This window comes from Chiroxiphia lanceolata, chromosome 7, assembly GCF_009829145.1.
Source record: "Chiroxiphia lanceolata isolate bChiLan1 chromosome 7, bChiLan1.pri, whole genome shotgun sequence".
NCBI lineage: Eukaryota > Metazoa > Chordata > Aves > Passeriformes > Pipridae > Chiroxiphia > Chiroxiphia lanceolata.
Window position 1 is genome coordinate 38,643,148 of NC_045643.1, and position 25,280 is coordinate 38,668,427.

The 25,280-nt window shown below is 49.4% G+C and overlaps 1 protein-coding gene across 9 annotated transcripts in view; it reads left to right on the forward strand.

Moving 5' to 3' along the window:
- Positions 1-25,280, forward strand: part of FMNL2 (formin like 2) — a 123,148-nt gene that overhangs the window by 70,825 nt on the left and 27,043 nt on the right. For all 9 annotated transcript variants that reach the window (XM_032693377.1, XM_032693372.1, XM_032693374.1 and 6 more), the window contains exons 3-9: positions 5,646-5,726; positions 8,747-8,823; positions 10,272-10,355; positions 12,559-12,711; positions 19,062-19,170; positions 20,244-20,320; positions 22,671-22,764. In XM_032693377.1, the coding sequence (XP_032549268.1) occupies positions 5,646-5,726; positions 8,747-8,823; positions 10,272-10,355; positions 12,559-12,711; positions 19,062-19,170; positions 20,244-20,320; positions 22,671-22,764 (675 nt within the window). The remainder of the gene's footprint in view (positions 1-5,645; positions 5,727-8,746; positions 8,824-10,271; positions 10,356-12,558; positions 12,712-19,061; positions 19,171-20,243; positions 20,321-22,670; positions 22,765-25,280) is intronic.

A 25,280-nucleotide genomic window follows, 5' to 3' on the forward strand; every position in this document is an offset into this window, starting at 1 on the left:
GCCAGGAAACCTGTTGCCCACCCTGGAGAGGGTCAAGGGTGGTCATCTGTGGGGTTGGCATTGGGAAGGATCCAGGCAGGGAAGTGGATGCTGTTTCTTGGTATGGAAAGCCAGGAAATGGGATCCTTGAGGCCTCTTTTGGTGTCCTCGAGGCCTCTCTCCCCAGCTGGGTGCCATGAGGTGTTCCAGAGGGACAGGGATGCGGAGGGGAGAGGTTGGGAACATCTTCCAAGGTTCTTCATTGCCCTCTAATGGTGGCAAATGGTGACAGGGGCATCACCACGTCCTCACCTCTGCAGGCATGGGAGGGGTGTGGGGATTGAGGGGCTGGAATGAAAGGGGTGGGGTTCACACCCAGAATATCCCCACTGGGGGGTTGGAGAACCTGGTGAAGCTCCCAAAAGGAGGCCGGGGCTGGTTGGTTTGGAGGGTGGTTGGTTTGGAGGGTGGTTGGTTTGGGGGCTGGTTGGTTTGGGGGCTGGTTGGTTTGGGGGCTGGTTGGTTTGGGGGCTGGTTGGTTTGGGGGCTGGTGGCCGACATGGAGCTCACAGGGTGCTGGTGGGTTTGTCCAGCAGCTCATGAGTGGGGTCCTGTGCCACCCCTCAGCTTTGCTCCAGGGGGCTCTGACCCCTCCAGGCCTCTTTTGGGGGAAATTGCACCCCAGACAAGCCCCTGTGGGTGCCTTGGGGGGGCTCCACGTGCCACGTCAGGAGTTGTTTCCACGTGTGACTGGGAAGTGTGTGGGAATGTTGGATGCACAGCCCCAGATGAGGAGCTTGTGCTGTGCCAGTCCCTGGCTGGGTGAACCCCCAGCTCTGCCCAAGGGATCCATGGATCTCCATGGATGGTGATGGAGTGAGGAGCAGGGTTTTGTGGGAATGTTGTGCTACTTATTTGTCTCAAATCTCTCAGGGGAGCCCCCAACCTCCCCTCAGAGATGTGCTGGAGGGGCCGTGTTACCACGGGGTGCCAGTGACCCTTGGGCACCAGAGATCCAATTTGCCAATATCCAACCAAGCATTTTCCATCTCTTTCCAAGGGCTGCATTTGCACCTCTGGGTTGAGAGCCTTTTCTTAAAAAAACAAATAGTGGCTCTCCGTGAATCTCCCCGGCTGTGGGGAAATACAGGGGAGAAAATAACGTGTTTTAATGGACTCTGTTGAACTTGAAGACACTTGTGCCTTCATTTGCCTGACTGGGTGGCCCTGAGAGGAGACTTGAGGAACATCAAACACAGAGGGGTGGAGTGATTGGAGATGAGGCACAGGGGGTCCAAGGCTCAGTGTGGTGGGGCTGATCTCCAGCCTTGGAGCATCCCTCCCTCACGCAGCTTGGCTGGGCCCTTCCAGAGGTGCTGGTGGCCTGGCTTGGCAGGAAAGTCATTGTGGTGGAAATGGCTCATTCTGCCTCCTAATTAGTGCAGAGATGAGCAGCTGCTGTTGTCTCATTCCATAAGGAGACTTACATGTGCTATGTTGTCCTGCTGGTGGGCCTGGCTGGATTTCGGGGCAGGATCAAGCCACGCTCTGGCTCTGTGGGAATTATGAACCACATTTATGGTGTGTTTGTGCCTCAGGAAGGAGAAGACACTGGTGTCCAGCCCTGCCTTGTCCATCTCCTTCCCCAGTGATCTCCATCCATGGGCTCTCTGCTCTCCCAGCAGGCGCCGACAGCTGGTGGGGTTCCGATCCCATCGGATGCTCCGTGTGCTCGCCGAGCATTTGTGAATCGTAGGAATGAAACAGCTTAGCAAGGATAACGATAATGATGATAATAACATATGTGCTGATGCAGAAAAATGTCCTGAATGTTTTTTGGAAGCCAAAGACTGTTGGAAAAGCCACGATTTCCTGGTTACGGAATTGATACGTTTTCCAGATCCGCGTGACCAAGGGATGCATCGAGATCTTTGTGGGATCCTGTGGAAGAGGAAATGCAGAAATCCAGCACTTCCTCTTGGCTGCTGAAGTAACCTCCCCCCCAGCCCTCATTTTTTTGAATCCATCTGGAAAGAAAGGGCTAATTCTGGATATTGCTGATAAAAGAGGCACAGGAGCATGTTGTGCTGCTGCATTCATGCTCTTTCCCTGGATTACAGAATCGTGGAATTGTTTGGGTTGGAAGGGATCTTAAAGATATCTCATTCCACCCCCTGCCATGGGCAGGGACACCTTCCACTAGCCCAGGTTGCTCCAAGCCCCATCCAACCTGGCCTTGGACATTCCAGGGATGGGGCAGCCACATCCTCGGCGATTTTCCAAGTGAAAAAGGGGCCTTTATCCTCGGGAATTAGGTTAGTTTGCTTTGTAGGTGGCTGACAAAGGCAGTGGTGAGTTATTGCTGCTCTGCCTCCCTCCTTTCAGGGCTGCAGATAATGTTGGTGCTCACATGAGTCACACATGGGAGATAAAACAGGTTCCATCGGGATGGATTAACTTTGTTGTGTCTGAACGGCTCAATCCTGGCAGGACCGGGAGGAGAAGCCACCACGTCCCAGTCGTGATGTCACCCCCTGGCTTAGGCTGTTTGCTGAGCAAAGTTTGGCCACTCAGAGCTGGGTTTCAAACTTTATATGTGTGTGGTAAACCCCCCCCTCCCTCCCCTCCCTCCTCCTTCAAAGAGTGTCAAAGCCTCGCCATAAAAATCGGGATTTCGAGAGCAGGTTTGGCCAGGGAGCGGCTGGGAATGCCAGGAGTGGAGAGGGGGAGCAGACAGGAGAAAGCAATGACTTTTAGCTCTTTATTTCTGGTTTCTGAGGCACGTGGTTTGCAGAGCAGGGCCTTGGTGTTGGCTGGGAATTGTGGTTGTGGGGACGCTCCCGGGAAGGACCATGAGAGGACTCCAACTCCATGGCATTCATGGGAAGGGGAGTATCAGTCTCCAACCAGCTCCCAGCTCCAGTGGGAGCTCCCAGTCAGTTTTTTGGGAGCAGGAGAGTTGTAACCAGGCACTGAGGGTGATCCAGAAGCTTCAGGAAGCCTTGGGCTGCCCTCTCTGCACAGCACCAAGCCCTGGTTCTGGCAGCTTCTTAATGAGCCTCTAATGTAAAACAGTCAAAGCTGGATAAACCCAGACAGTCATCACAGCCAGGAAAGGGCAGTTTTAAAGGCTAATCCCTCATGGCTTTCCAAACCAGGAAAAAAATCCACCAAACAACCACTTTAAGGGGCTGTAAAAATCTTTCCAGGACCAGGAGATGTTTCCCACAAGTGGTTCTTGGTCACTTATTAGGGAAAAGCATTACTGGTGGCTGCTCTTTGTGGATAATGGCTTTAAAATCCTTCAGCCCAAAGGATTCCACTCCGCGGGAATAAGCAGCATCTTTTTAACTGAAGCTGCTGTAGAGATTATTACATAAATACATAATTACAGCCAGGTTTTAAGAAAATAAACACAAACATTGAGTATCTGCAGCCCAGACTGCAAAATGTGCTCGTTGAGTCTCCTTAAACGTTTCATTTTGAAGACTCCAACTATTAAAACTGGCAGTTTGGAAAAGCTCCTGTCACTTCAGCAGCTGATTAGTTGGGAAGAGAAATAAATCCTTAAGAGCAAAATAGCTCCTCTGGAGGATTAAACTAAACCCAGCAGGAGAGAACCCCCCAAAAAGGGAGGGGTAAATGGGAGAGTGGAGGTGGAGCCTTGGTGGGCTGGGATGCTGCTGTCAGGAGGAGCAGGGGGTTGGAAGTGGATGATCCTTCGGGTCTCCTCCAACCCAAACCCTTCTGGGATCATTCTGTGACCTTTGGCTCGGTGCTCTACCACTTGGAGATGCAAAGAAGAGTATTTGGGCACGAATGCCAAGTGGCACAGTGAGAACACTTCGACCTTGGTGGGTTTTGTAGGAAAGGATGGGATTATTCAAGTGCTGCAGTGCCTCTGGAGCTCATATGGAGCTGTTGAGGAGGGAAATGAGGAATGTTGGTGGTCTCAGAGGTCCAGGTACCTCCACAGCTCTTTACTGGTCAACCACGGGCCAGACTCTCATTTACAAAGTGCTTTTTTGTCTGTTTGCCAGTGGGAAGGAACTTTAAAAGGGGTTAATGGGTGGAAAATGCTAAATAACTTATATTTATGCCCGGTGTAAAACCACGGTGTCCTGGGGGGGCTGTAAGGCTGACTCAGAATGGCCCAGCAGCGTCCTGCCAAACTGACAGAGGGAATTTAGGTGGGATATTGGGAAGGAATTCCTGTCTGGGAGGGTGGGGAGGCCCTGGCCCAGGTTGCCCAGAGAAGCTGTGGCTGCCCCTGGATCCCTGGAAGTGTCCAAGGCCAGGTTGGAGCAACCTGGGCTAGTGGAAGGTGTCCCTGCCCATGGCAGGGGGTTGGACTGGATGGGCTTTAAGGTCCCTTCCAACCCAAACCATCCTGGGATTCTGTGATTCCAGGAAAGGGTCTGTCTGAGCCATGGGAACCATCTGAGAGGAGACTGGCTCCAAGAATCCGTGCTGTGGAGCCAAGAGGAAATCGTGACCATGGACACCGTGCCGGGGGAGGATGGAGCAGGACAGGCCCTGTCGGTGTCACTGTGGCCAGAGAGGAGCTGTCAGTGAAGAACTTTGCATTTTCTGGGCTGTTTTTTAGATAAAAAAAGGAAATGCCAATTCCAGAGCCGTGTTTGGCCCGTAGGTGTGAAGGTGCCTGGAAAAAGAATCCAGTTGTAAAAGAGGAAAGACGAGTCTGCTCCGCGTCCTCAGAGCTCTCACCAGGGCTGAGGGACCAGGGCAGGCTCCTGTGTTCATTTTTTCCTGCTGACCATGACCATGAATTACTTCTTTTACAGCAAGATAAAAACAGGAAGAACTTGTGGTGTTCAGACAGTTCTGGTGACTGGGCAGAAGAGTCCTGTTCATTCTGGAATAACTTTGGGATAATGTAGTCAAGACTTCATCCTGACCTAATAAAGGGAGGGTTCAGATGACAGTTATAAAGTGGGACATTTCAGGAGGAAACTGGTATGAGGTCTTTCCTCAAGGGAGGGGGGCAGAATAGTTTAAAACTCTTCCAAGATACAAATAGTATCAGGACTTTTGGTAATGCTCTTCACAGGTTTGGACAGAGCTCACTCCTCATGGAACAACTCGTGTTTCCAAGCAGCTTTGGTGGGATAAACTGTTCTTCTTGCTCAGAAAGCTACTCTTTGGTTCATCTTCCTCTGATCCCAGCAAGGAATGATGAGACTTTTTTCCCATGCCCATGCAATGTAGTTTTGGGCTTTTTCCAAGTGATAAAAGAGGTGTCTTGGCTTTTGTGATGATGGTTTCAATCAAACATGGACCTGCATCCACTTTTCTATCCCTTCTCCTTCCTCTCCTGCAGAGCAGAAACCCCATAACTCCAGATGTGTGTGTTTGTTTGTGTAATTAAAATTCAAAATTGTCCCTGAATATGTAACATGTATTTTTATGCATCTGATATAAATATCCAATTTCAGACTATCAAGATACATATAAATATATTTTATTTGCATGCATATCATATGTGCATAAATTACATGCTTAGGAGTATAAGGCATGTACATATCAAACTATATCCTAATTATATAGTCTTCAAATATATGTGTGTGCACGTGGTTTATATATAGAATAAGTAAATACAAAAGATGTTCTGAAGTGGCTGATGTTTATTCTTGTCTCCTTTGCAGGAAAGATTCCAAGTGAAGAATCCTCCACACACATACATCCAGAAATTAAAGGGCTATCTGGACCCAGCAGTCACCAGGAAGGTGAGGAGCATCCTGTTTCCTCTTGCTGTCCCTCATCCCTCATCCAGGATGGTCCTGGGGGTCCAGGTTCCTTCCTGCCTTTGTGTAAATCCCCTGCAAAGTCTCCCTTCGGAAAGGAGCTGGGAATTTGCTGCAGTTTTCACAGCTCGGGGAGGGGGAGCAGAGGTTGGAAAGCAAAGGACCATCTGACACACAACACAACTTGTTTGAACAACATCAGCTCCAATAAAAATTGGATAATTTATCACTGAGCTGGGCTCCAGGCCTGGCTCTCATGTGGGCAGGGATTAAAACCACTGTCTGAGGGCACTTTGCTCACCCTTGTGAAGGGGGTGTTGAGTTTGGAGTCCTTTTCCCTGGGAATTTTCAGGGCAGAGGTTCAGTGCAGCTGGCACAGTTCACCCCCTCTGGGGTGTGTTTATATGACACAGCCTCCTCCATCCTTTTGCCTGTTATTTTATCCCAAATAGTTTGGAAATCACTTGTGGGAGACTCAGACACTTCACTCAACCTTTGTGTGTCCTTGAGTGTGGATTCTGTACTGGGATGTGTTTGGGACTGGTTCTGAGATTACTAAGACCAGCTCTGATGGGCTTATTATAAAATTATGGAATCACAGGATTCTACAATGGTTTGGGTTGGAAGGGACCTTAAAGCTCATCCCATTCCACCTCCTGCCATGGGCACTGGACCAGGTTGCTCCAACCTGGCCTGGGACACTTCCAGGGATCCAGAGGCATCCACAGCTTCTCTGGGCAACCTGTGCCAGTCCCTCACAGGGCAAATTTAGGAATATCCTGCAGGATTTTAGACTGTCAGTAAACTTTCATCCCATTTAGAAGTCCGTGGCTGAACCTTTGGGATTTAACCCCGTTGGCCATCAGCTCACATCCTGTGGGACAGCTGGAAGAGCCTCTAGAAAACAACAAAAAGAGGCAGCAGAGCAAATCCAATCCTGCCTTGGACTGGCTCTGCCTCGTCCTCAACAATCCCAGCTTTGTGCTGCCAGAAATAAGCCCTGCAGGAAAACACGGATCCTGACACGGGGCTTCTGTGGAGGTGCTGCTCCATCCCTGGGATGGCAGCGGGGGACATGGAGTGCCCTGTGCTCCAGCTTGTGTTTCCTAGTGCCCTGGGACAGTGCTCCTCTTGTTGGAGCCTCTGACCATGAGGAGGAGCCCATTTAGTAGGAACCCATTTAGCTGGAAACCTTTGGATTTGCCGGGGGCTGATCAGAGTATTTTTGAGCACCCGGTGAACAAGGTCTTTGTGTTTTTCCTCCTGAGGGGTTTTGAGGTTCATGAAGTGTTTGGCTTCGCTCCCTTGAGGCCCACATTGAGGCCTTTCTTATCCTGATGCCTCTCTGAGGGTCCCATGACCAATGATAAACCCAAAGGGGCCTAAAAATAACCCCTAAAAATAACGAAGAGTTCCTCTTCGTGGTGTTGTTCCGTATCACCCGCAGCTCTTCCTCAGCCCGGGCTGTGGGATGGAAACATTTACACATGGAGATGGGAGAGCTCCTCTTATTGCTGGGATTGAGGTGGTGTCAGTGGCTTTGCTGCTGATCCCCAGCGTGGCCAAGAGGAGGTGGCTCCAGGCTGCTGGAAGCGTTTTGTTCCAGCTCCTAATTGGGATTGGAATGGCTCTTCCTGGGAAAACAGTTGCTTTTTGGCTGAGCTGAGTTTTGGAGCAGGGAATAAAAAGGTGTTGGAATGACACGTTTTTTTAAAGCAGCTGCAGTTTGGTGGCTCTTGGAGCTCGTTAAGCACCAAATTGGGTCATTAAGGGGCTGGGGGCACTTGGTTTGTTCAGCTGGAAGAGACTGAGGGGAGACCTCAGGGGTCTGCAGCTTCCTCAGGAGGGGCAGCTCCAATCTCTGCTCTGTGTGAGCAGGGACAGCACCCAGGGAAGGGCTGGAGCTGTGTCAGGGCAGGGTCAGGTTGGATCTCAGGAAAAGGTTCTTCCCCCAGAGGGTGGTTGGCACTGCCCAGGCTCCCCAGGGCAGTGGTGCCAGAGCTCCAGGAGGGTTTGGACAATGCTCTGAGGGACAGGAGGGATCACTGGGGTGTCTGTGCAGGGCTTGGGGTTGAACTGGATGATCCCTGTGGGTCCCTTCCAGCTCAGGATATTCCAGGATTCTCTGATTGCTCCCTGCTGTGGTGGCAGAGCAGCCTGGCCTTGCTGGGGGTGACAGTTCCTGCCGTGCCCTCCCAGCCCATGGACCGATTGCCTCTTAAAACATCAATATTTGACCTTGATTTCTGGGGAGGGAAGTTTTTATATTGCTGGAGTTACAATGTGAGAGCTCTGGGGGGGAGAAGGTGCTGGGTTTGTGTGCTCTGAGCTAATGAAAGAGGTGCAGAGAAGCTGAGTCTGAGCCATGGGCAGGGACACCTTCCACCAGCCCAGGTTGCTCCAACCTGGCCTTGGACAATTCCAGGGATCCAGGGGCAGCCACAGCTTCTCTGGGCAACCTGTGCCAGGGCCTCCCCACCCTCCCAGCCAGGAATTCCTTCCCCAGTATCCCTTCTCATTCTTCATCCACTTTGGCTCTCATTTCCCTTGTTCAAAAATGAGGATGTGCCAAAATTTATCCAGCTGTTTTAGCACTTTTCCACAGGCAGGGGAGAGGAAGACAGTCTTTCTCCAGGTGGAAGAGGAGGGGACCTCGTTGTCTCTCTCTCCACCTGGTTTTGCAGAGGAAGGAGAGGATCTGCTCTAGCCCTCAACAGACAGTTTGATGCTGAACCAAAGCTTGTTTCATAAAGAAATGTTTATTTATCTACAGGCTTTTAATTTTCTTAATCCTGCAAACTCCAGAATGTTCCCGGGAACAGAAATGGTTTCTCCACGCGTGTTTTTGTTGACTGCTGGAGTGTTGTTGTTGCATTCCTGGGGATTTGGAGGAGTTCTCAGTTTACCTGGGAACTGTTTTCTTTATTCAGTCTGAGATGCTGATATTCTTTAATGGCACTCCATGACTCTAATTGTTGGTTTTGCTGCTCACTCCATTCCAGAAGTTCAGAAGGCGAGTCCAAGAGTCGACTCAAGTGCTGCGAGAACTGGAAATTTCTTTAAGGACAAACCACATTGGGTAAGAAATTTTGGTGTCTCTGCTCTCAGATTTATTTTTTCACATCTGCTGATGGATGTCTTTGAGAAAACATCTCTTTGCATGTCGAGCAGTGATGGCACTTGATTGATTGTTAAAGCCCACGGGGCTCAGCTGAGCAGAGCTGGGCATCCTCAGGAGAATAATTCAGCTTTAATCCTTTCCTGAAAGGTTCATCCACATCTCTGTGAAGGCTGAGGAGACATTGAAGTCAACTTCTGCTCGTGCTCAGCCCGTGGTTGTGTCTAGAATAATAATAGAGCTAAATATATATATATATATATTTATTTATTTATAACTCCCCCCTGCTGTTTAATGCCTGTAACATGGTGCAGTTCATGAAGCCTGGCTGGGAGTAAAATTACCAGGGTTTCCCTTCCACAAAGCAGAAAATTCCTCTCAAATAGCCAAAGAATCACTAGAGGTTTAGTTTTTTATCAGACATCCCATTCCCATTGACATTTCCGCCTCATTTTCCACCACTGAGGATTCCCCAGCAGAGCACTGAGGCACCTGAGCGTGTTGCCCCGTGGATTTGGAATGATGCCCCATGGATTTGGGATGTGCAGGAGGAGCTGTGGTGCTGCCCCAGCTCAAGCAAAGAGGCTCCAGGACCAATGTTCATTTATTTGCTTCACTAGGCTGAAGGATGAGCTTCAAAATCCTCTTTATTGAACACCAGGCTGGTTATTTTAGCAGGTAAACAGAGAAAGATTCAAAGCCTGAAGACCAGAATAACTCAGAGGTGATGAATTCCCACCCTGGGAGCCTGGGGCTCCATATCCCTCCCTGGATCCCCAGTAATTCCAGTGGTACCTCCCCATTCCCAGGGGGATTTGCTGCCCTGGTTGGGGTTCAGAGCTGAGCTGGGCTGGGCTGAGCCTCTTTGACCCCCTGACTTTGCCCCTAAATGGATGGAATTCCAAACTTTTACTTGGCATTTTCAAAATCTTAGGAAGATAATTGACTTTTCTGAATTATTTTGTGAAACTCAGGGGCCAAAATTCACTGGAACGGGTTAATAGGTTTTAAGAAGAGAAGGCAAAATTACTGCTGGATGCACATCCAGGATATCTATCAGATTATTCTTTTCCTGCTGTGCTGCCTCCAGGCTTTTGCAGACTTCTAGAGATCAAGATGTGATAAAAACTAAGCCATGTCCCTGTGACTTTGTGTATTTGGAGGTGACCATCCCCCAAAAAACCCCCTCTGGTTTTAGTACATTTAGTACATTAAAGCTATTTAAAGAGCTGCTTTCTAAAGTCTCCTAAATAATAAAGGGTATTTTAAAAAGCCCTTTTTTTTTTTCTGAGTGAGAATTAAGGTTTTGCTCAGTGGTGCAGCTTCTCCTGCAGTGGGTTTGTCCAGCTTATCTGAGAATTCCAGTGGCTTCCCAAAGGCCCTGAAAGGCTCTGCTGTTTTTTTGACAGGTGGGTCAGGGAGTTTCTGAATGAGGAGAACAAGGGCCTGGATGTTCTGGTGGAGTACCTGTCCTTTGCACAATATGCAGTCACGTGAGTAACACATTCCTGGGGCTTTCCTGCCAGAAAATACACGATCCTGGTGGATATTAGGGAATATTTCATCACTGGGAGAGTGGTCAGACATTGGAAGGGGCTGCCCAGGACAGTGGGGGTGTCACCACTTCAAAAACGAGTGGATGTGGCACTTGGGGACGTGGTTTGGTTGCCAAGGTGGTGTTTGCTCAAAGGTTGGACTTGATGATCTTGGAGGCCTTTTCCAGCTTTAATAATTCCATGATTCTGGGTCTAAAGAGCAGAGAAAATGGTAATTTGAGTGTGGAATTATTTCACCCCAAGCCTGAATTTAAACCTTGAGGTTTTTTATCTCCAGGACTGCCCTGACACATTTTTTTAGCTTTGGCCTCTGATCATCTCAGGGGTGCAAAAAACAAATGTGTGGAAGGCCGGAGGCTCCCTTGGAAATAAGTTTGGAATCGGTGCCCAACCCTAAGGAATTGTGTTCCTGCTGTGTTCAAAGGGCACATCCACACCCCAGCCACTGCTCACAGGCAGAGCTGGGGGTGTCCTGGGCAGCGGATGTGCTCCAGGAAAACAGGAGGAGTTTCAGGGGGGGGATTTTGCAAGTTGGGAAGGCTGGAAAACAAGTTTTTTCCCTTCTAACATCTGGGTAGTTGGGGGTCACGTTTATTTAGTTGTGTGGGTGATAAGTCATGACACGTGTTCTGAAAGCAGAGTGGGAAAATGAGCTTTCATGAGTTATGTCACAGAATTGGAAGTAGATCTTCAGCAGAAAAATCTAAGTAGTTGTTTATTTTATTAATTTATTTATTATCATGGAATCATCCCAGACTGGTTTGGGTTGGGAGGGACCTTAAAGCCCATCCCTGCCATGGGCAAGGACACTTTCCACTAAACCAGGCCTTGGACACTTCCAGGAATGGAGCATTATATCCCCATTAATTCAGGGTATTGTAGCAGATTTTTTTGATGTAAAAGTGTCTAAAAAGAAGCCTTAGGTTAAAGATACCGATAATCTATTTTTAGCAAAGCTGCCCTCAGATTTATGGTATATCATTGCACAGGAAAGGGATTTTTGGTGGCCTTGCAGAAAAATTAATGAGGGGAAATTATATGTTTTAAAATGTGACTAACTGGAAAAAACTGTGCAGAGCAAAAAGAAGTGTTTAGAGGAAGACTCTCTTCCTAAATTTATACAAATGTCCTCAAGTGACCCGCTGGGTTTTTCCCCCCTGACATGGTAAACATGAGTAACAACCTCCAAAGCTGTAAAGGGAACAAGAATTCCTGCTTGGAATAGCAGAACAAGGGGCAGGGAAGGGTCTGGGATGATGATGGTGATTTATTGCATGTGCTGGGAGATTTGTGAGGCCGACACGGTGTTGGAGGAAACCAAACCGGTGCTTGGACAACTGATTTGTTGAGATGAAGTGGAGAGGGGTCCCAGCATTCCCACTCTTTCCTTTAAGGCAGAGCTGTTCCATGGGCAGAGCAGCCAGGATTGTTTTCTGGATTGAGGATTTCTGATTGCTGGATTTGTTTTCTGTTGAGGTGGAATAACATGGAGCTGTTTGATCCTGGAAGGATGGAAAATCCACGTGGCTGTGGCACTTGGGGACATGGTTAATGGTGGCCTTGGCAGTGCTGGGAGATGGTTGGACTTGATGATCTTGGAGGCCTTTTCCAGCCTGAAAGAATCTGTGATTCTGGGATTTCCTTCCCCCCTCTGGAGCTCATCCCGTTTCCCTGGATTTTGTTGTGTCCCTCAAGCCCCACGTTGTCTTTAACTCTCCTTTTCCATCACTATTTCGCTGGATCAAACAAGGAATGTTATTAACCATTAGCATTCCCTTTACCTCATACATGTTTGGGGTGGTGGAGTGCCCAGCCCTGGAGGTGTCCCAGGAAGGCCTGGCCGTGGCACTCAGTGCTCTGGGCTGGGGGACAAGGTGGGCATCGGGCACAGGGGGATCCATGGGCTGGGAGGGCTTTTCCAACCTCAGGGATCACACAATCCCAGGCTGGTTTTGGTGGGAAGGGCCCTTGGAACAGCTGGTGGAACGGTTGGACTCGATAGTCTTGGAGGGCTTTTCATTTGATTTTGTCAGACTTGGCCTTGTCCGATGACTTTGTCATTGCCCTCAAAGCCACAGGAAGGAAAACTCGGGGCATCTCTTGTGTCTGAGCTGGCGCTGGAATTCCTCTTCCCTTTCAGGTTTGACTTTGAGAATCTGGAGAACAGCGTGGAGAACTCCATGGACAAGTCCAAGCCCTGGAGCCGCTCCATCGAGGACCTGCACAGGGGCACCAACCTGCCCTCCCCAGTTGGGAACAGCGTCTCCCGCTCGGGCCGACACTCCACGCTCCGGTACGGGGCCATGGCATGGGGGGCCTTCTCCCACTGGGGTATCCTCCACCTTCCTGCTTTTCCCAGCAGAGCCATGACATTTCTAGGGAACGTGTGGCTGTGCTGGTGGTGTGAGGTGGGAAGTGCCCAGCCAGTGATGCAGGACAGCGTTACACACTTGGGGAAGGGACAGGGATAACTCTGCCCATTCCCAAGGGCAGGATGGCCTGAGGATGCATTTCCACCCGTTACAAAGCACGGGGGAAGCCATTCCCTCCGCTCCAAAACATGTCTCAAGGTTTCCATGGGCCCAGCCAGTCTGGGGCTCTCATCTGTGTCCCATCTCTTCCAGCAGCACGTTCCTTCCACGCTGCCACCAACAGGAGCCGTTGTTTTTTTGAAAGGCCACTTCCATCCTTCCAACCTGTGTCCCTCTCTCACCACCTCATGCTTTGCTACAGAGTCTCTCTTTCCCAATCCTGTTGTTTAATGTGTGGAAAAGGCAGGATCAATTCCCAGGAGTGGTTGACAGACAGTGCTGTTCCATTCCTTGGATGCTCCACTATTTAAACCACAGCAAGGACCTCCCTCAGATTCCAGCAGTGTTACCTGGAGTGCTGGGTGACTTGGGATTTTTTTGGTTGCTCCAGAGCCCTGTGAGTTTAGAAGAGTCCAAGAAAAGATGGAGCCAGTGAGAACTGGCTTCCAGCTTTTTCCTTCCAACAGAGGTTGTTCTGCTTTGCCAGGCAGGTGACCCTTGGGTTGATGCTCAGTGCCCGAGTGGCTCCGGAGCAGTACCTGGAAAATTTAGTTCCCAGCCCTCAGGCAGTGGAGAGGAGACAGGCACAGCTCTGGTAAAGAAATCCAGGCTCTGGAGTGCAGCAAAATCACTTGAGCCGTTGATTTATTATTTTTGTGAGTGTTTTTTGTTTTCTCTACTCTGTAATTGCTCTGACAGGAACGGCAGAGCCCTGTGCTGGTTCCATCTGTTTTTGGGAGGAGAGCTTGGGATTAGAAATGCCTGAGTCGGGAATACATTACATGTCTCTTACATTGTTTCTCTTCGTTTCCTTCCACCCTTTTTCCTTTCTCACATCTCCCTTTATTCCTCACCTGTTTGATTCCCCGTCTCGATGTCCCCTTCATTCCCTTCTCCCTCTCAAACGCTTCTCTCTCATCCTTCCCTCCCCTCACACACCATCAGATTGGTTTCTCTGCCCGAGCAACTTGAGTTCAAATGCTGCCAGAGCTGCTGGTCAGCCACCTGCCTCTGGAGCAGCTTCACTTGGGGCTCTGCCGATGAGGCTCCCGGCCGGAAAATCCCGTAAGTCCCGAGTGGAAGGTCCTCCGGAGCCGGGGCTGTGCAGGGCATGGAGCCAGGGGCCAGCACTGCTCCCCATGCCGGATAATCTGGTATCCACACGGATTGGTGCTGCCCCCCAGGAGGGTGCCCAGCATTCCAAGCGTGTGGTTATCACATTATAGAATTCCCAGAGTAGTTGGCTTCCGTAGGGCGGGATTTTCGCGGAGGACGTGAGACGGGCTTGGAAGCGAGATCCGAGTTCCCTTTCTCATGCTGCAAGTAGTGGTCTTAGTTTTATACCTGAAACACAGAGCCTTTGGTCCTTGTCCATCTTACTTCATCTTTTTGTTATAAATAGAGATTTTATTCATGCCCCAGACCGGCACAGAAATGGGATTTAACACCCTGTCCCTCCAGGGCCATCTCAGCACTGGGGCAGCTTAGGCAGAAACTGTGTGGAATTGGCACATTTGGATTGGTCTTTGTCGTTGTTTGGTTTTTGTTTTTTAACTCTGTGTTCTAAAATGCATGGTTTTGAAAATGTGTATTTTTCAATACCTGGGGACGATGTGTATTTAAAAAAGTAAAAGCTAAAGGTAGGTGGGGAGGTTTTAAGAAGGTTTTTTTTGGTTTTTGTGGAATTGCCAAATAGTCGAAATGGAATCTTTTCCTGAGAATGAGGTAGGTGCTCATCGAGTGAGGAGGGTGTGCAGGATGATGTTTTTGGGCAAAACCAGGAGGTTCCTGCCCTGCCACTGAGTGGTAAATGAGGATTCTGGGATGTGGACACCCAGATGTGTCTGTAGGTTCTGCTGTGTGGAAGCTGCTCTTCTGTCTTTGTCATGGAAACCATTGAAATGGGAGAGAGGGATCCCAGAGTCCCAGGATGGTTTGGGTTGGAAGGGACCCTAAAGCTCATCTCATTCCACCCCTGCCATGGGCAGGGACACCTCCCACCAGCCCAGGTTGCTCCAAGCCCCGTCCAGCCTGGCCTTGGGCACTTCCAGGGATCCAGGGGCAGCCCCAGCTGGACTGAAAGATGTGCTCCTCCCTCTTGGATGAAAAAGGAGAAGGCTGTCAAATCTTACCGGGATAATTCCAAATTCCGGAGCTGGCCTGGGGTGGACACGGAGCTCTGTGTGTCCCTTTGGTGGCTCAGCCCATCCCTTTCCAACCCCGACTCCAACTGCCTTCCCAGAGCTCTTTTTAACAGTGCTAAACCCTGCCAATTCCCTGCTCTCTGGGTTTCCTTGGCAACTGAGGGCTTTTTCCTGAAGAGGAGGCACAGGGATTTGGGAAACCGACTCCAAAACGAGGGCAGGAGGATAAAAAAGGGGCTGAAGCTTTGGGGATTTTATTGCTGCTTTTTGGGGAGAGGGAGCATTGCTGAGAGTCAGAGTCTCCTGTCAGATAAATATTAATGCAGCCTTTGCAGGGTCCCAGCCCATTAGAAATTCCCTTTCTTCCCAGTCAAATACTGGAGGTTTTAATGTGGATCGAAGTGAGAGACTTCAATTCTTCAAAATCTCCACGAGGAGAGAAGGATCCAGGCTCAGGGAGCTCAATCCATAGATGGGCTTTGAGTGCATTCACTAATTGGACTTTAATTTGACACGGCTTCCTGTGCTACAGTCGTTTAATTTGGGCTTTGCCATTAACACTTTCACTGCTCAGGGGCCTGGGAAACTCATCCTTTTGGTCAGATATTTCCTCATTTAGCAGAGCATGTTTGTGATCAGCTCTGAGGGATCAGAGAAGCCCCAGATTTGTGGGATGTGCCAAAACCTTCCTCCTTTAAAGCCACTTCCTGCTGTCAGGAGGACATTGATAATACAAATCCCTCCCAGTTTTCAAACCACCACCAATCCAATTGCAGGAATGTCGCCCAAAAACCACCCAACCCCAAGGAAAACCAGCAGTCCCAGCCCATGGAGAGCTGGGCCAGCTGCCAGGGGGGTGGTGAGATCCATCCTGGGCTGTCCTCTGCTCTCCAGGGAGCCAGGGTAGAGATCAGGGGCTTTTTTAGGAGAAAATGAGGTAAAAATGAGAGGAGAGAGCAGCTGTAATTTGAATTAATGTGGTGCATTGTAAATCTGCATTGGATTGGGCACATGTCATGGAATCCCAGAATGAGTTGGGTGGGAAGGGACCTTAAATTCTATCTCATTCCATCCCCTGCCATGGGCAGGGACACCTTCCACCAGCCCAGGTTGCTCCAAGCCCCATCCAACCTGGCCTTGGACACTTCCTGGAAGGGGCTCTCAGCTCCCCCTGCATCCTTCTCTTGTCCAGGTGAACCCCCCCAGCTCTCCCAGCCTGGCTCCAGAGCAGAGGGGCTCCAGCCCTGGGAGCATCTCCATGTCCCCAAGGAAATCAAAATGATAAATGAGTTATTCTTGAACAGAAAGTTCTTCTGTTAGATGTGGGTGAGAAAAGAACCCTAAACCTCTGTATTTCAGCACAGGATTAGCCTCGGTTTTAATGGTTGTCTGTTTTCCCACATGGCTGCAGAATCCCAGCTGTGGAAATCCTGGATCTTGCATTTTTTCCCCCATCCTCCAGCAGCAAAAAGTCCCAAAACTATGGAGTAGCTCCTTCCCCACATGTGAGAGGGTCCAGAGTGGCAGGAGGAACCCATTATCCACTGCAGGAGCTTCCACATGCTCAGCTTTTCTGCCCCTGCTTTTTTTTTTTTGGGAGAAAGGGTTTATGGTTCCCCTCTAAAGGAGGGGCCGAGGAAATAAAAAGAGGAACCATCTGAGTTGAATTAGCAGGATAAATATACTCGTGGTGACATAATCCTTGACCTGCAGCAGACAGGAAATCAAACCCAACGAGTCATCCAGCTGCTGGGCTCAGCCAAGTGTTCAGGAACCGGGAATGAAGGAAAAGCAGGAGAAGCTCAGCCACCCTTCCCTTGGCTGGAGGGAGGTGTCGGAGCTCCCACCAGCCTGCCCTGCTTTGGGGAGGGAGCAGAAACACTGGGAATTGTTGGGATCACCACTGATGCAGGGGGAGCATCTCCAGCCTCAGCTCTGTTGTTGTTGTTCAGGAGTTGCTGTGCAAAAACTCCTCGTGAATTCTTGGCACTCGGGTCCCTGTGAGGGGATTTGCATCTGGGGAGGGGAAGGGATGGAAATGTAGGGATTGGATCTGCTCTCCAGGGCAGATTCCATGCCTGGGTCTCACCCCAGTGGGACACTGACACGGGTGGGAGTGGGAATGTACCAAGGGGCTGGAGCCAGGCTCTGCTTGGTGATGCCAGGCAGTAGGAGAAGAGGGAATGGGCACAGAGTGATGCCAGGAAGTTCCACCTGAACACGAGGAAGAACAGTGAGCTGACAGGTTGCCCACAGAGGGTTGGAGTCTCCCTCAGTGGAGATATCCCAGGACAATGTGGACACACCCCTGCCCTGTGGGCTCTAAGTGTCACTGCCTCGGGATTTGTGGGGAAGGCAGAGGAGCTCAGGGCTGGAGCTGTGCCTTGGGACAGTCCCCAGGGGGAGGGTCATCAGGGGATTTGGGAGGAGAACACAACCTCTACCCCTGCCTTTTCCCATTTGGCTGCTCATGAGGATCCCCCCAGGGAACATCTCCAGGCTCCAAACCAGCAGCTTTCCTGGCTGGGGGCAGGTGGGGCCATATGGGATCAGTGCAGCCCCGCTGGGTTTCTGTGGGGCTTTTCCACCTCTCTGGAAGAAGGGAGTGTTGGCTTCACCTCAGACCTTCCTTCTGTTGCCCACACTCCTCTGCAGTGCCAGGTTTTGATTGGGGAACCACAGTTTGGGTTGGAAGAGACCAATCTGGAAATGCCAAGTTCTGGCTTTATCATCATCTTTTATTAGTTTAAGGAGACTCCCCCCATTTCTCAACTGTCAGATGGCTAAAGGCATTCTGAAATTTAGGAGCTGGTGCTCTGAGGAAGTTTATTCTCCTATCAGTTCCATGATTAAGATCTCATTAATCTGCTGATTTAAAATGAGAAGGAAAAGAATGTCTGCAGCCTTTAGTGGTTTAAAGCTGAGATAAGTTGTTGTAGGGATAATCTCTGACTAGAAATGACTTTAAAATCCTTTTATTGCCATGTTTTCTCACTTGGAGAAATGAATGTCTGAAATGGGCTGGTGTGGTGTGTGGTTCCACATTCTCCAGCCAGCACTGGCAGCACTTCCACACTTCCCAGTTTAGACTCCCAGTTGAAGGCTGCTCTGCTCCTGTTCTGTCTCAGGAAGGGACATTTGGGAAGTGAAGGAGTCCCTGGGTGCAGGGTCTGTGTGGGCAGGGAGCTGATCCATGGGGAAGGAGGCAGGATGGTGGGACAGTCGTGGCTGCAGCTCCTTGGCAGCTCCATTCCCAGCAGGAGCTGCCAGAGTTTCCAGGTGCAGAGCCCCAATCCAAGGAGCTTGGAGCCATCAGCCTCATCCTGTCCTGGTTCTCCAAGGCACAATCCTGGTCCCCTCCTAAAGATCCACTCCCCAAAATTCAGCTGAAACCACCCTCTGTTCTCAGCCAAAACTGGGTCAGTCTTTCCCAGAGCCCTGAAATCCTCCTGCAGTGCCCTGAGCCAATTTATTCATTCATATTTATGAGAGGGGGGGAAAGAAGTCTTTTGATTGAATCCTGCTTTGAATTTTGGGATTTCTTTCATCTTGGCACTGCTGGAAAATGAAAGCCAAGGGGAGGAGTTGCTGAAGGCTGAGGGTTGTGGGCTCTGCATGGGCAGAGCTCCACGACCCCCCTCGTTCCTCTTGGTTTGGACATTTGAAGGGAGGGAATTTGGAGGTGTTTGTGTCAGAGAGTAGTGAATCACAGTAATTCAGTGTGGTATTGCTTGTTCATGTCTTTATTATGAATATTTACTGTCCCCTGCACTGGCACTGCAGCTCCAAACATCTGCACTTTTTGTGTGAGCATCCCAGCCCCTTTTCCTGCTTTATTCCCATGATTATTGCCCCGTGTTCGCCTGAGAAACACCTTCCTTCTCACCCAGTGGAGGGATATTTCTCTTCCTTCCTTCTCACCCCCTAAAACCAGCCCTGTGGTTGATGAGAGCTGCTTCTCTCTGCAGGTACAACACCTTGCCAAGCCGGAGAACGCTAAAAAACTCCCGATTAGTGAGTAAAAAGGACGATGTTCACGTCTGCATCATGTGCTTGAGGGCCATAATGAACTACCAGGTAATTAATTCCCTTTGGGCACCACAGAACTGTTTCAGTGTTGGGAGGGGGGAGGAGAAGTTAGGGGTGAATTTGGGAGGTGAAACCAGTGGAAATATTTACATTCTCATTATTAAAATGGGAAGCAGCAGGACACAGTTCTGATTTACCTGGGCAGGTGATTTATTGCAGGTGGGAAGGCACAGGTGAGCCTGTGCATGATGTGCTCATTGGGCACTAACTAATTAAACCTGCAGCCAATCAGGTTCTAATTAGTCTCAGCATTTAGTCCTAATGCTTAAAAACAGGAGATTTTTTTTTCAGAGGGTGGAAAAATCCCGTCTTTCTCTAAGTGGTTATGGCAGGGCAATGGGACAACTGGAAGTGAACCAACTAAACCAAAGCCAACCTGATTTTCCTGAGGGTTTTTTTCCTCTCCAGTGGGATACAGGGATTGTGCAGCTTGTCCAGGGAGCTTCAAGGATTTGGGATTTTTTGCTAAAACAAGGGAAGCCTGTAGGGAACACCTTTCTTAGGAGTTCCTGAGGAGTGTAGGAGGTGTTTGTAACCCCCCTCTGCCCTGGGGGGTACCAGCTCCCTGGGATTTACAGGGATTGGGAAGGAGGCAAGCCACAATCCTAATAACCAGTGGAGTATTTTCCAAAGGAATTCTGTTTTCATTTTTGGAGAGTGACAACAACTGAACTTCAAAGTCCTCTTTAGGGAGTAAATCATGCACTTGACTGTCATGATTAAAAAGAGGTTGGATGGAGAAAAGGACAAGCAGAGGGGCTGGAAATAATGTAGGAGCAACTCTTAGACCTCTTTTTATTGGCTGACATGGCCAAAAGGAGTATTTTCAACACTGCCAGTGGCAGGGAATTGTAGGATCAGGGAATATCCAGAGCTGGAAGTTTTTTAGGAACGGTGGGAGAATGAAATATTTTGGTTTAATCACTAAACTCCGCGAGGTTTTGTTTGGCTTAAAAAACTGCCAGGGGGGTCTGATCAGAGTGGTGGGATTTGTTGGGTTCCTGAGTAATAATTTGGGGTGTCAGAACTGAAGCTGGACTTTTTTTCCCTTCTGTCCCCAGTATGGATTCAACATGGTCATGTCCCACCCCCACGCCGTCAACGAGATCGCCCTGAGTCTGAACAACAAGAACCCCAGGTAGGTGCTCTTGCTCTTGGAGAGTTGGACAAGCAGGTAAGTAAAGAGGACTTGGGAAGGGGTTTTCACCTTCAAAAGGGTATGTTTGTGCACAAACCTGTGGCAAAAATGGGATTAAATCTGTATAGTGATGCAGGTAGATGAGCAGTTGTTGTCTGATTCCAGTGGGTTCAGGAGCTGCTGATTCTGCAGCTTTGATAATGGCTTTGAACTGACAGGGGGGAAGTTTGGGTTGGATACTGGGGAGAAATCCTTCCCTGGGAGGGTAGGGAGGCCCTGGCACAGGTTGGGCAGAGAAGCTGTGGCTGCCCCTGGATCCCTGGAAGTGTCCAAGGCCAGGTTGGACGGGACTTGGAGCAACCTGGGCTGGTGGAAGGTGTCCCTGCCCATGGCAGGGGGTGGGAACAAGATAATCCTTAATGTTCCTTCCAACCAAACCATTCTGGGATTCTGTGATCGAGCTACTGAAGCCCCTCAGCTCTGTTGCAGTGCAGAAAACCCCCTTGATAACGAGCACCTTAACGTGGGATTTTCCTGAAGAAAGGGAAAAATCTTCCTCAGAAATGTTATCCAAGGATCCTTAGGTTTGAATTTCCTTGGGAGAAGGTTCCATTCCCATCCTGGGTCAGGTTGCTGTGCAGCCACAGCCATAATGTGATTCCACAGTGGAACTGCTGGCTGTGAATCCCTGTCCCTCCTCTCCCACCCCTGTGATCCCAGCAGCCACTTCCAGCAGACCCTGGAGTTCTCAGCCTTTCCTTGTCTAACAAAACCAAACCTGGCACAGACATTTTTCCAAGGAAGGATCAAACTGGGGGCTGAGATGACTGAACAAAAATCTGTGTGTGTTTACAGGGCCTTGGCTGAGGCTCTGGGCTGACAGAGCATGAACCTTGTCCTGCTGGAAATGGGGACATCCTTCCTTTCTTTTATCCAGCCCTAAGTCAGCTAACACATGCACAGATAAATAGGAAGGACATGAGAAGTTTATTATTTTTATCACTTTTATGCCTGGAAATCAGGTGGTTGAGGGACAACCCCAGTTTTCAGTTTTGAAGCAAGGGGGTTATTTCCATTTCTGTTTCTAAAAACATTGCTTTAAAACGTGACTGAAATAATCTGAGGACAAAACTGGATGTCAGTGCTGTTCAAAACCCCAATCTGTGTTTGCTTTGAAGAAAGCAGAGGTTTGAGTGCTTAGGGTGGGTGAGATGTGCCAAGGGGAAGCAGCAGCTCTGGGAGTGGGATGTGGAGCTGATCCCATTCCCACTGTGGAGCTGAGTGGGCAGCAGGTGGAGGGGGACTGGGGGGACTCCATCTCCTGGTTCTTCCCAAATGGATCCCACAGACACAGCTGGAACTGTCCTCTCCTTGTCCCCATCCCAGACATGTGGGGAGCACCTGGGAATCCCTCTGATCCCAGAGATCCCCTCTCCCTGCCCCCACAGCCCCTCACAACCCACCCTGGGATGGGATATTCCTGAAGATCCATACAAGAGCTCCTTGATCCTGTCTGACAGAACCCCCCTCGATGAGTCAGCCTTGAACATGACCCGTTTAAAATTTCCTAGGGAAGTGAACATTTTATGTGGTTCCCAAAGATAACCCTTTGAAAGCCAAAAGGTATTTCTTGTTCTGTAACATCTGGTTTGAGACTCTGCTTTGGCATGAGACTAATTTTATGTGTCTGCATGGTTTGACTCTGCTCAGAGCTCAGCTGGCCAGGAAATCTTTTGCTTTCCATGAATCCCGTAAGGAAATACTGTGGATTATTTTCCTTAGGGTAACACCCAGTTTGCTGCATGGTTTTCTCTCAGTGATCTGGTGTTTTCTCTCTGTGGCAGATTGATTTCTGATTTCTAGGGAGAAGGACGTGCTGAGGCATCCTGTGTTCCTGCAGTGAACTGTGTGTGTGGCTCTGAATAACACAGAGAATGATTCAGATTTGTACCAGGAAAAATGCAGATTGGAATTATGTGCACTCCCCTCAAAAAGTGGGATCAGAGGAGGCCAGTTGGGGTGTGGGAATCTGCCTCCCCCAAGTGTGTGCAGGGGAGTTCTCCTGGAGTAGGAGCTGTCAGTGATCTGCCTTTCCCAGAGTTCTGCAACTACCTCTTTGCTTGAGTTTCTGAGTTGTGGTTCCAATTCCTGCATGTTTTGAGCAGCATTAAACAGGGGGAGAAGTGCATGATCCCGGGAGAGGCCGAATTCCCTGGATCAGGGACGCTCGGCAGGTTTCTTGATTCAAGGGGATTAAAAGCACAGGGGATGAAGCACCATCTCCCACATTCTCCCACAGGTTTGGAAGCAGGTGCTGGTCACTGAGTGCCACCTTTTCCTCTCTCCACAGGACAAAGGCCCTCGTCTTGGAACTCTTGGCAGCTGTTTGCCTCGTCCGAGGGGGACACGAGATCATCCTGTCAGCCTTTGATAACTTCAAGGAGGTACCTTGGCCCTACTCATTTAATTTGGGTGTTATTCCCTCTCTGATTATTGCCTGGAGCCTCCTCATCCAGCTAAATTCCCTGGAGTCAGGATTTTCCATGAACTACAGGCTTTCCTTGGAGGTGCAAAGCAGCTCCGTGGTGACCATTCCATCGTTTTCGTGTCTGTGGGAAAGAGCTGTGACTCCAACAGGGTGAATCTAGGTTGGGAATTTGAACTCCCTTTGCTCAGCCAAATGGTGTCCCATGGTTTTGGGACATTTTGAAAGCTTGACTCCAGTTGCTCTGTCTCTGGAACAACCAGGAATGCTGGGTTAGATCTCCTGTTTCCAAAGCCATTTCCACAGGCCCTTGAAACACAAAGTTCCAGGATTTACCCTCAGTGGGAATTTTGTCTGTGTAGAAATCACAGAATCAAGTCTCTTGTCAGTCACAGTGACTGCTGGAATTCATCCAGGTGTTCCAGTTGGCTCAGGTGTCATTTACAGGTGTATTTTCCAGTTTGCACACAGCAATTAAAAGGATTTGGGAATATTGTGTGAAGGTTTGGAAGCACTGGTAGGGTAAGCAAGTCCTAGAAAGCTGCTGTCTTAATTTCCTTTGGATATTGGCTATATGTATGGGGTTAATATCAAATTAAAAATGAATAAATTAGACTTCCCAGCTCCAGAACTGTTGGATTTGATGAATCCCAACTGGACACAGGATGTGTTTCCTTGAAGCTGTAAGTGGGTTAATGCAGATGATCCAGGAGCCAAGTTGGTAATTTTTTGATGTTTTGTGTTTGGGGAATAATTTCTGGCCTCGGAAGGATTTGCATGTTGTGGATAAATGAGGGAATTTTGGAGGTGCTCGACATCATCCAGAGCAAAAGGTTTGAGCGACCTCCAGCGTGGGCCTGTTGTGGAAAGCTCAGCTCTGTGCAAGTCCAGGCCTGTCCTGGGTGTGGGAAGGTTGTCCTGAGGACAGAGGGAATGGGAACAGCACTGCTGGGAAGTGGAAGTTGGGTTGGAAGTGTGTGACCAGGGAGAGAGCCTGGCTGGGGTGACACCATTGGGAGGGACACTCAGAAAATGGGAATTGGGGAAAGGTCTGGGGACCTTCAGTGCAGGCAAAAACTGGGAATTATGCTTTGGGTCTTCCCTTGGTTCAGCTGTGTCGTGTCATGTCTTTGTTTGCACCTTTGGGAACCCAAGGGATCAGGAAGCAAATGCAGTTCTTCTGCTGTGAAGAACAATTTTAGAAAAGGGCTTTCAGTGGGGAAAAAACTCTGTAAATGTGCAGATCACAACGTTGTTAGTCCAGGGTTAAATTCTCCTGGGTTTTCCTGCTCTGTTATGGAAGAAATTGGGCTCAACAGGGAGGGATTGGGGATAAATAGTGGCTGCAGCCAAATCCCACTGGTTGGGATGGTTTGTGAGGCTCGTTGGACTCCTGCCAGGGAAGGGTGTGGAAACCCCAGGTGCTTTCTTACCTTCCTGACATCCTCAGTCAAGGTTTTGCTCCTTCCTGTCCTTCCAGGTGCTCTGTCATCTCCTGCTGACACAAATATTCCCGTGGAACCCATTCAATTTGTGTGGAATTAGTTATTTATTCCATTCCTTTGGGGTTTGAGCAAGTGATGGTGGAACTGTCGGGTGTTGCAGGTTAAGTGAGGTCAGGGAGGGGATTTACTTTCCTCAGTTCTGCATTTGGATGCTCTTCTCTTTCTCAATTCTACATTTAGATGCTCTTCTCTTCCTCAATTCTGCATTTGGATGCTCTTTCATTCCTCAGTTCTGCATTTAACTGCCCTTTTTACCCAATTATGCTGCTTATTTCTTCCTCTGTGCTGTTGTTTTCCACCTTCCTCCTGGGCAAGTTTTCAGGAATGGTTTCAAGTTTTCACTTTTATTTTATAAACCCCTCGAGTTGCTGACAAGTCAAGTACCCAGGCTTGGCTTTCCAGCCCTGCACATCCAATTCAAATTGCTGTGAGCTCCCTGATCTTTGTGTGGCTGCTGTAGCTCTGCAGTTCAGGGCTGCCACGGTTCTTTCATGCATATTTAGGGCAGATTTGACTTATTGAATTAGATCTCTGCCACTCCATCTCTTTGCCATGAAACAACTTCAAAAGGAAGCTTGAACTCCTGCCTGATGAAATCTAATAAAGTCAGGAGGGAAAACAGGATGCTGAGCACCAAGTTCTGCTCTCATTTCCATGGGGGTGAACATCAGATGGTTCATCAGGCTTTGAGCTTTGCTCTGATGGAAACGAGGGCAGGGTTTGGTTCTTGTCAAGGGAGATTTTTCAGTTGAAAATGGAGACCTCAGAGCCCCTTCTGGGATCTGAAGGGCCCCCAAGGAATGCAGAGAGGGATGGTCATCAGGAACTGCAGTGACAGGACACAGGAATGGAGTCAAACTGGAAGAGGAGAAATTTAGCTTGGATATCTGGAAGAATTTCCTCCCTGTGAGGGTGGAGAGGCCCTGGCCCAGGTTGCCCAGAGAGGCTGTGGCTGCCCCTGGATCCCTGG